The sequence below is a fragment of the Poromitra crassiceps genome (genome assembly GCF_964638095.1).
Source record: "Poromitra crassiceps genome assembly, chromosome: 11".
Lineage (NCBI taxonomy): Eukaryota > Metazoa > Chordata > Actinopteri > Beryciformes > Melamphaidae > Poromitra > Poromitra crassiceps.
Genome location: NC_139643.1, coordinates 22,942,231 through 22,953,604, shown reverse-complemented (window position 1 = coordinate 22,953,604; position 11,374 = coordinate 22,942,231). Strand labels below are relative to the sequence as shown.

The 11,374-nt window shown below is 45.1% G+C and overlaps 1 protein-coding gene across 1 annotated transcript in view; it reads left to right on the top strand.

The window, feature by feature from the left end:
- Positions 1-10,414: 10,414 nt before the first annotated feature.
- The window catches only part of LOC310784903 (uncharacterized protein), a gene marked incomplete at its 5' end in the record, with an annotated part of 3,254 nt that continues 2,294 nt past the window's right edge, over positions 10,415-11,374 (top strand). Inside the window, 2 exons of the mRNA XM_083645933.1 lie at positions 10,415-10,418; positions 10,636-10,809. Coding sequence (XP_083502059.1) covers positions 10,415-10,418; positions 10,636-10,809 — 178 coding nt within the window. The remainder of the gene's footprint in view (positions 10,419-10,635; positions 10,810-11,374) is intronic.

Sequence of the window (11,374 nt, the reverse complement as noted above, 5' to 3'; positions counted from 1 at the left end):
AACGCGTTTCCCAATTGCTTCTTTACGAAGGCATGCGTTTCCCAAAAGCTTCTTAGCGCTAAGAAGCTTCTTTGACCCTTCTTAAGGCTCCCGTAAGAAGCCAACGAAGCCAACGCGTTTCCCGATTGCTTCTTAGCCTAAAATTATCTTCTATTAAGAAGGCTGCGTTTCCCAAAAGCTTCTTAGCGCTAAGATGATCTTTCGTTAAGAAGGTTTTGTAAGAAGGGTCTGGGGCATTCTTAACACCTTCTTAATGACAAAACACTGGCAGATCCAGCCGCGTCAGGCAAAAGGAGATACTTGTGTCCACTGTTCCTCTTGTGTTTTTCCCTGTTTCCTTTCTTTCATGCACCCTTTAGTGTTTAAAATTGGGGAACACTTGAAAATCTCCCCTGTATGTCTGGTTACTCGTGTTTTAAATGTTTTACCGTAGGCTATATTCCTCTAATCAGAATGGATTCCTTTTATAATAAGAATGTTGTGGATTTATATAGCACCTTTCACAGAACCCAAGGTCGCTTAAATTCTGTAGTGTTTCTCGCAATTCTGTTGTATGCTGTGTATATAAAGCAATTTGAACTGCAGTCCATGTCTGAAATAAATAATGTTTAATAGAAGAAGTTCTTGTTTAACATGACCACGATTAGGTTATTCTACAACAGTGTTTCTCAACCACTCGTGGCCCACTGGTGGGCTCAGAGTGCCATCTAGTGGGCCGCAGAGGACCTCTCACATCGAGATGGTGGACAGCTCCAGTTAAGATGCTTCTTAACACGTTCACTGCCGTGGACGCGATATCTCGTCAAGCAGAAACCAACGGTTGACTGCCGTGGACGAGATATCTCGTAAATCTTTTTTTTTTTTTTTTGACAGTGGGACGTCGATCAAACCCTTTTACATCTCCTATAAAAATATGGGAGGTATTGAATGTGTATAATCTATTTTACCGACCCACTAAGTGGCGACAGTGCTCTCCAGACTAGACGAAGCCAAGCAAAAACAGCAGCGTGAGGAAGCCATTCTCATGAAAATGGATTGGCGAAAACGCTTTCGCTTTCACGCAGGGAGCTGGCGGTGGGGGATTGCAAATTTGCATAATAGATTACGGGTGAAACACACTTTGAAACACCGGCAGAAAGCCCAGAATCGCACGCAGCTTCATTCCAGCTGAGCTCACAACCGAAAAACGAGCCCCATCCAGACTCGCCCAAAGAGCGGCCGCCAGCAGCCAGGCAGCACAGACAGGCAGGAGAGACTCGCTTGTGACAAACGCTGCAAAGCCACCAGAGACACACCCACGGAGGGAGGAGTTTGGAGGAGAGGGGGGTGAGGGTGCTGTTATAGAGGAAATTACTGTTCAAAGAACTATTGTTTAGATGTCTGATGTCTCACTGATGCCAAAAATAAATAGTTAAAGTGACTGTTCTATCGAATTTCACAAAAATGCATTTTTCTCAGCTTTTCTTCTCAGACGCTGAAACCATGCTGTATTCAACTGCTAATGCCTACATAACTACTAACTCTACAAACTAACTCTTTTAGACAGAGAAAGCACACATTCTATTAGTTCTTTTGAGATATTTTGTGTTCACAAATTCCTAGCAGAAAATAATCCTCGGCTCTTGAAAGATGAGCCAGAATCCTCAAAAAAACCCTTGGCAGAAGCTACCTACAGTAAAAAAAAAACTGTTGGCAGTGAATGTGTTAACTCATTGAGTGCCAATGACGACTATCGTCGTCAATTCAAATAGTAACGTAGAGTGCCAATGACGACTAAAGTCGTCAATTGCGTTTTTTGACCGTGGGACGTGGATCAAAGCCAGATGCATCTCCTGTAAAAATATGGGCGATGTCGAATGTGTATAAGCTATTTTACGGACCCATTAGGTGGCGACAGTGCTCTCCAGATTAGAGAAAGGTGAGGAAAAAAACAGAAGAAGCCGTGGGGACACGGAAACCGCATCGGTATGCATCGATATGCATGAAGCATAACGTTAGCTGTGCCTGCAGCAGCCAATCTGCTCCCACAATTGAGCCCCTCCGTCTCCGCTGCGATAGCTCCTCCACATGATTAGTTGTGGAGTTGTTATTATTCTCAGTTGGAAGCACTGGGAGCCGGTGACGAATACACGCGGAACGCTGTGAAAAAGCTGGGTTTTCAGTGCAGAGCAAACGCAGCCGAGAGCCACCAGAGCCACCAGAGACACACCCACGGATGAGGGGTTTGCAGTTGAGGGGGGTGGGCCACGCAGCGCAGCATACAACACTGACCCAGACAGCAGGCTCGATGGACAGATTGGTTGGCAAACACAAGCTAGAATATCTGATGCCCACCAGCAGTAAATCAAGACCAGCAAGAAGGTGTAGGGTCTGCGGCGCACGCAGGGGCCAGCGCTGCTGGTTGCAGCTAAAAAATATTATTTTGCCAAACAAAATTCCTTTGTTTTCGCTGTTTTATTGAAGGAAATTATTTTTGAGGTGTCACTACATCAGAAAATATTAGCTTCAGAGTCAGTGATGTGCTTGAAATGCTTCATTTCACAAAAGGCTGATTATCTCAGCTTCTAGTTTGAAACGTCTGTTTTTGGTGAAAACAACCTATCTTCTCCGGCTGATAACTAAAGAACGGAAAATGATATCAATAAACTTTTTTTTGCTGATGATACAATAGAGTCTCATCGTTCTTTGGCCATGTTCGGTGTTTACATAGTAATATCACACAATATTCTGTGGGCCTCGAGAAATCACTGAAAGCGCTCTGAAAGGGCTGGCACTGGGAGCATCCGTTTTCCAAAAGTGGCTGGCACTCAATGAGTTAACAGAAGAGAGAAAAAAAAAAAAAAGGCTCTTAAGAAGGCGTTTGGGAAACACTTCTTTGGAGCCTTCTTAACTCCTTAAGAAGCTTCTTAACTCTTAAGAAGCTTCTTTGTTGGGAAACTCAGCCAATGTCAGATGAAATAATACTATAATATGAGTGATGTGAGTCAAGAGTGATCATCTGAAAGCATCAACAGGCTATAGAAAATATATATTCACATCAATTCTCCATTTAACTTAGCAATACTAGGCAGGTTCAAATGTATTCACGTTCATACACTTAAAAGCAGATGTGAATATAATTCATCTTAACATGATATCAGCCTAATCACATTTCACTGATAACGACATGTTTAAAGGAAAGATTTGAAATGTGATCTTACCTGGAGATGCATCATGAAACAAAAGGAGCAACAAAACCAACGCCTTCATCTTATTTTGATGAATAAGTTGTATTTAACGATAAAGATATGTCAATGACATTCAGTTAAGTCCTGGTTGTATGTTTTATAGCTTTGTCCTTGATAAGTCCTTATTCTGAAGATGAGGTTATAGGCTAGTTGTTATCTTGTCTCAGATGAGGTTATAGACTAGTTGTTATCTTGTCTCAGATGAGGTTATAGGCTAGTTGTTATCTTGTCTCAGATGAGGTTATAGGCTAGTTGTTCTCTTGTCTCAGAGGCACAGCAGTGGCATAGCATCAAAGCTGCTCATGTATGTGGAAATGCTTTTATTAGTTGAGGGTGTGTCTTGTCACAGGAAACGAACATTGTGGTCACAACAAAGGAACATGAGCTGTTTAGCTTTTTCTTCTCAAACACGTCATATTAAATTACATCTTCAGAATAATCTTCCCTTTGTTCCCAAACATATGATGCATAGGCTGTATTGCTTATAGCCTATCTAAAATAAATCATCTACAAATAATATCTATAACAAACTTTTATTTTTTATTTATTTTCTGTCTGACCGGTAAATAAATCAAGTAGATAGGCCCGGTCTGGCCTAATTACATCTTTAAACTCGTCCCCCTCAGGCTCAGTGACGTACATCTACAGACTGCAACAACAAAAGAAGTGTCAAAATGGATATGACGAAATTCAAGGGAGGCGTGGAGAATTCACATGTCAAATAAAGTCAGGCCCTTCAGGCAGATGCTGGCAAATGTGCCACCGTGGGGGGCACGGTGGGACAGTGGTAGCGCTGTCGCCTCACAGCTAGAAGGTCCTGGGTTCGATTCCCGCTGTGGGTGCTGAGGGTGTGTTCCTCCCATGTCTTCAGTGCCTATACTGCCCAGGTGGGCTATCTCGTCGAAAGGGCCTTTCTGTGTGGAGTTTGCATGTTCTCCCTGTGCTCCCTGGGGTTCCTCCGTATATAACCCTCAACTAAAAACATGCAGAAGATCGTCGTCTGACCAGCGGAGGTTGGAAGAAGTTGGTCCCCGGGCGCTTCACTGAAGCTGCTTAATAAACTGAATAAAGACGGGGTTTGTCCGTCGGGTTTAATTTAATCTAAAACGTCCTGACATGTCTGCTGCAGGACCTCCTTTGGCACCTGTGGGCACAGTGAGGATGATGAGGAGAGGGAGAGAGATGAAGGTGAGAGTGGAGGGAGGAGCTTACAGTAAGCAGAAGCTAAACTGTATTAAATATAAAAGCAACTCATATGAAAAAGCCCATGTTAAAGATTGTTGTTTCCACCATGAAGTTTCAAAGGCCTGAATGAAGAGTTAATGCCAAACCCTTACAGAGTATAACCCCCTCACACACACACACACACACACACACACACACACACACACACACACACACACACACACACACACACACACACACACAACACAAACCCTTACAGAGTATAACCCCCCCCCTCTACACACACACACACACACACACAAACCCGTACAGAGTATAACCCCCTCCCTCCCACACACACACACACACACACACACACACACACACACACACACACACACAAAAGAAAAGAGTGACCATCTTGTGATGGGAGCACACCGACCTAACCTCGCGTCACCAGGCTCTTCCTGAGGAGAAGAGACTGGTGACGCATTACTACAGGCAGGATGTCCCGCCCTGTGTTCTGGTCCTGTGTTCTGGTCCTGTGTTCCGGTCCTGTGTTCTGGTCCTGTGTTCCGGTCCTGTGTTCCGGTCCTGTGTTCCGGTCCTGTGTTCTGGTCCTGTGTTCCGGTCCTGTGTTCTGGTCCTGTGTTCCGGCCCTGTGTTCCGGTCTTGTGTTCTGGTCCTGTGTTCTGGTCCTGTGTTCCGGTCCTGTGTTCCGGTCTTGTGTTCTGGTCCTGTGTTCCGGTCCTGTGTTCCGGTCCTGTGTTCCGGTCCGCATTGTGTTCGTTCCCACATAGAAATGCAGCAGTAGGCAGCCTAACCTCACCAGCTATGAGTTAGAGAAGAAATAAGAAGCATGGCCATACCAAACGAAATATTCAAAGAAGTACTTGAAGAAACTTGCTGGATCCATAACATCACGTCTGAACAGAATCTTTTCCTGGAGTTCAGCACTTTGATTCCTATGTTCCGCCCATAACGAACACCCACCCCTCTATTTCCGGCCCCCTTGCCTTGACCACACCCTTCTTGGGACTCCGCCTTCTATGATCTGAACTACATGCCTGTAAAGTTCCATGACTGCATCTTGAAACGTTTAAATCCTCTGATAAACTGAGCACCGCTGCTCTCTACTGCTGCTCAGGCGGGGAGGTGAAGTTACTCTTAAAGGAACACGACAACATTCTGTAAGATTCACATATTTGCCATATTCCTGATAATAAGATGAGAAGATAGATGCTTTCTCTTCCCTGTGTGTGCAGCAGAAAGTAGCGAGGTGCCCCTCCTGCTACAGTGGTAGTGAACGGTACAGCAGCCTATCCCCTGTCTTAAGCCCACTTTATACTTGGTCTGTCGACACTTTTGAAACCGTCACCGACAGAAATGAGGACTTGAGTCGACACTTTCAAGTGTTGATGAGAAGTGTCTCCTACCTAGTGAAATGTCTAATGTCGCTCACTACGTCACATAGTGTCGTGCATCATACATGTGTGATTGGCTAGATAGAAGCCACGCGCGCTTGACTTCCTTGTTTTGATTTTCGCTGTATGGAAATCGATTGAAATGAATATGAAAACGTGTCCCTGCTATTTTTATGGGCCTGTCCTGGATGTATGACTTTGTGAAAATCACAAAGAACACCGTGACCAACTTCCCAGAGAGAGAGGAGGTGAGTTGTGTGTCATTATGCTGTAGTTAAACGTTACATCAGGTTGCAGGGATTATCATGATACAGGTTGATGGTCTACCTGCCGGGCATTGCTGCCTGACGCACCTCCACCAGTGCCTTTTGTGCTGGTGTGCTCCTATGAACACCTCTGAGGGCCTATGTGGGTCATCAGCTGGGGACCACCAAACCAGGCCACAATACAGAACATAAGAACAGATTAAATAACGCTTCTGTAGAAAATCGTCATCATTACAGAAGAGACATTAAAGGAACGCATTTTCCTCTGGAAAAAAAGACGATGCGGGGCTTTTTTTTGATGTGGCAGCAACATGAGAATCAAAACACAGTTTGTTGTCAAGAACAACAGCCAGGTATTTATAGCTGTCCACAAGCTCAATGTCTGTGTCTTTGATGTAAGTAGGAGTAGGAGTAGGAGGGGACTTTCTAAAGCTGATGATCATGTCTTTAGTTTTAGACACATTCAGCTGTAAGGACTCGTCGCACCAAGTTATGAAGTCATCGACCACTGGTCCGTCCTGTGAATCATCCTCGTCAAGTATAGGCTAACAATGAGAGAATCATCTGCAAATGTGATGATATGTGGGTTGGGGTGATTTGCTACTACGACAGTCATTGGTGTATAAGATGTAGAGTAATGAGGAGAGACAGCAGGCTTGGAGAGGGAGGGGGAGGTCAAAGGTCAGGCCAACTCTAGAAAGATAGAGAGGGAGACAGAAGACGCTTTCACCCAGGCCTTGAAAGCGGTATGTTACGGCCTTGGTCAGAGCCTGGCCTTGGATTTGGTCTGTGTGTTGCATTCTCTCACCTCTGTCTCTATTCCAGACACGCACCCCCCCCCCCCCCTCTGATTGACTGATTACTTTGAGGCAGACAATTGTCCAAGTCCCTCTGATCCGAGTCCCAAGCGAGTCTCAAGTCAATTGGTCCCGAGTCTCAAGCAAGTCCCAAGTCTTTCCTTTTGTCGGCAAGTCAAGTCAAGTCAAGTCACAATGTTATTTCAAGTCAAGTCTCGAGTCGAGTCACAGGTTATGTCAAGTCGAGTCACAGGTTAGAAAAAATGACAAGGCAGAGATTATTTAGGCTGCAGACGTGCGCGTTCACGTTAATACGTGCTTGTTGCCAAGCAACACACTTCTCTCAGATGAGCTAGAGACAGCTGACAGACAGCTCCAACTCAGCTCAAACTTATAGAGTTGTATTCAAAGCATAGAAACGTTCTCACAGCTCAATTTACCAGCGCCAACACAAGCAGTTTGATCACAAGTGCAATCAGTACTGAATGCGATGGCAGACTGCGCACTGCGGGCAGTTGACAAAGTCAGGAAGAAATTGAAAGATCTTCCGACGCATCAGCTTAAAACCCGCCGACGAGCGGAGGTCCTGCGCCCAAAACGTCTATATTTACAGCACATATCGATCGATATTTTTGGAGAAGATTCCGGCCGCATCACGCGCAGATCAAGATGAGACAGCTGTCAGTGAGTAGCTACGCATTTGGGTGTAACTTTTACGCCTGCTCCATACACAGACGCAGCGCATACAGGGTGCACTAGTCATAAAATTAAGTTAGTCGTAACTTTGAGTTCTACATCGGACGTAGCGTGTAAACCTAGGCGTACGCCCAGCTGGTGCACTCGGCTGATCTTGTCACAAGTCCGAGTCGAGTTTCGAGTCATTTTCTTCGAAGTCCGAGTCGAGTTTCAAGTATTTACCTTCCAAGTCCGAGTCGAGTCGGAAGTCGTCAAATTTGCGACTCGAGTCGACTCGAGTCCGAGTCCCTATGACTCGAGTCCAATTGTCTGCTTTGAGGAGCCCTCACCTGGAGCTGGTTCCAATCAAGCCAGCATAAGAAGCCAGGGAGACTCCACACAGTAAAAACTCCTGGGCTGTTTGTGTAAACATATAGTTGGTCTATTCACCTGGGTCAAGTATTCTGGGCTAGCTGTGGTACTATAAACACACTCTTGGGCTGCTCATAGCCCAATATGATTGGGTAAGAGGGCTTTAAGGGGGTATTTTGCGGTTGGACATCTGGTTGGGCTACTCTGGCCCATGTCCTGGTCCATTCATTTTCCCGCCGGCCCCTCAGTCCAGTGGAATTTTCTGGAAGCAGCAGCTTGTCTCCCTCCTCTCCCATATTAAGAAGTGAGCAGGATTTTACGGTAGGTTATATGAATACCTATTTATATTATTTTTAAATAAGTTGTGGTAAAAGCATGAGCTCAGTTCACTGATGGCATCATGGGGGATGTAGTGGCTTTCATTCTGTGTGTAACGGGATGTAGAAACACACTTCAAGGCTGCTACATGTCCAGGAGGCCTGACAGTAGCTAGCCAGTAGGCTACCCCCTCCCTACTGTAACCTAGATCCGGGCACTGCTGTCGACTCAACACAGCTTATGTGAAACTGCCATGGGTGTAGCATTACATAGCATAACTGCTATGTTTTTAACTTTATGTTACCGGTTCGCATGTTGTGGAGTGGATGGGAACTCTGTGGGTTCGGCTCCACGGTAAAAACAACAAACAAAACAGCAACACATAGCGTTAACGTTATTGAATGGATTTTTGTTTATCAGAGAGGAACAAGGCAAGCTAACTAGCTAACGCTAATTTTGGCTAGTGACTGACTTGTCTCTAAAAAAAACGAGTGGACAAGCTTTTTTACTTTTGTTAACAATGGTGATTCTGCCCTGCAGTTGGAGACTACCTAATGCTACAGCAGTCCGAGATGTCTTGAATGCGGTTATTTGAGATGGGTGAGTAACATTAGCCAATTTATAATTGCAAGAGGCTGATGTTAACGTTAGCTCGCTATGACAATAAATCGGGTGGGGAGTAGATAACCTCAGCCTTTAGCAACTTTGCTAACGCTAAATGTTTAGCAGTGATTTTATGATCTAGACGATACAAATAAGGTATTGATCATATAACGTTATGGATTGTTTTCTGATCCAAGGAGTCAGGAGGTGGGAAGACATGTTTTAGTGGAGGAAAAAACAGCTGCAAGTAATGTATTTAACGCTAAGTAGCGCTACCATCATGTTCAATGAAGCCAGCCTTCCCTATTTGGCTGGCTAGCTACAACGTGAACGTAACTGCAAGGAGGAAACTCTTTAGGATTATTATCAATCAAGTTTTTTGATTTAAAGTTGGAGTTGGTGGAAAACCTGGGATTGATGCTTTTTGGCGTGGAGAGTACATGGTCATGGGCCAGGAAGTTATCCACATCACCACATCAAGGGTAACGTTACGTTATTAAAAACATTCTGGCTGGCAGTGTTTGTAGCTAGTGCATGTCAGTGACATACAGTATGCATCTGCCAGGCTGTGATGCTGTTGAAGTTGGTTGTGTGTGTGTGTGTGTGTGTGTGTGTGTGTGTGTGTGTGTGCTGCGTGTGTCTGTGTGTGTGTGTGTGTGTGTGTGTGTGTGTGTGTGTGTGTTGCGTGCGTGCGTGTGTGTGTGTGTGTGTGTGTGTGTGTGTGGATGATGTAGACTAGCCTATATTTTGGGGATGGTATGGACAGATATTTGGTTTAATGATATGTTGTGTACAACATGGACTTAAGCATTTGGATGTGATGTGCCCCCTTATGACATCACTGATGACATCGTCAGTGTGTGTGTGTGTCCCCTTATGACATCAGTGTTGACATCATCAGTCTTATGCCTCTGTGTGTGTGTGTGTGTGTGTGTGTGTGTGTGCGCCTGATGACATCACTTCCAGTTGAGTGACATCACTTCCTGCACGAGTTGCACCTCGGGGCGAGCTGCAGAGTGAAGTAATTGGCGGCAGCTGGCATTTTTCGGGATTGGTGGTGCCGAGCAAACCCGAGGGGCGAAGGGACACAGACGGGACCACAACGGGGGGAAACAGCCCTTGGAGTAAGCACAGGATCAATGCTCTCAATGCATCAGAAAAGGAGAGGTCATCTCCTAGATCCTGAATCCCTTGCGTGTTAGTAATCTGTTAGCCTGGCCAGCTGACTCACTCACCTGTTCTCTCCCTTCCAGTTTGGGCTGCCGAACGAGCCGTCATCGTGGAACCCTGTGGTCAAGATAGGACTCCCGTTGCTCACCATCCCCATCTCCAAGCGCTATCCAGCGTCTCCAGGCGCCATCTCCCTCTCAAACGCTATCTAGCGTCTGCAAACGCCATCACCATCTCCAAACGCTATATCTAGCATCATCAATGTCATCGCCCACACAGGACGCACAGCCAACACACCGCAGGTAGGTAAAACTACAGTATACAAAAACTGCTTTGATGTAGTAATTTTACAAAGTTTCAAATTAATTCCTGAATTTTCTTTTGTTAATAACAATCTCATGAGTAATAGTTGTTTGTCAAATTGTATTTGCCATAAAAAATGTTTAGAGTGATAACACGTTATAGACTAGAGGCTATTTTGCACGGATACAGTATATAGGTGTGCCTTGAGATTTTGTCTCGCCCCTTTGGGTTCGCAAACCACTGCCTGAGACAACATATTACTACCGTTTCAGGCACCTCAGTTGCAGCTCCGAACTGTGCCCTCCCATCCCACCAGTTGTGACCCACTCTGCATCCTCACTCAGACTCAGGAAAGGCCAGTTTGCCGACCTGGCTGCCACAATCAGGTCCTGGGAGGACGACCTAAGCCACCCGCCCATTCGCAAAGAGAATGCCCAAGGGAAGCCTGCTACCGCCTGTGTTCCCAAACTGTCCTCCAGAGACGCCATTGGTAGGTTTTTCCCCCAGTCGTCTTATTCCTCAGCACAAATGGACAATAATGTTATTTCTGTGTCCGTGTCTATTTCAGTGAATCAGATTTTTATTCATTACTTTATTATTACTTATGTTAACTTTCTAATAGTTTATTTGACTACCAGCTCTATTATGAGAGCACAATGCTTACTGATGCATTTCATAAACACTGATAAACTGTATACTGTACAACAGGCTAGACAGACTGCAGTTCTGCGGGGGTATTGCGAGAAAAACGGCAATAGGTCTTTAAGCTTATTATTATGTCCATTAATTTTGCCTAATGTCAACATTGTTTGAGCATAAATAGCCCAATCTGCGAACCCAGAGTCTTTTTCGGCACGTAAATAGACTCTGGGACAGCCATAACTTTTTTTTAGGATTCCTGTACAGCGCGGATCTTCCGCCCGGGACTTCCACTTCCGCGCAGCGGTGCCTTTTAAAAACATACATTGCGTCGCTTTTATTTTGAATACTAAATGTCAAAATGTGTATATAATATATTCACTAGCGTTCAGGAACGGAACTCTTATATTCACCGG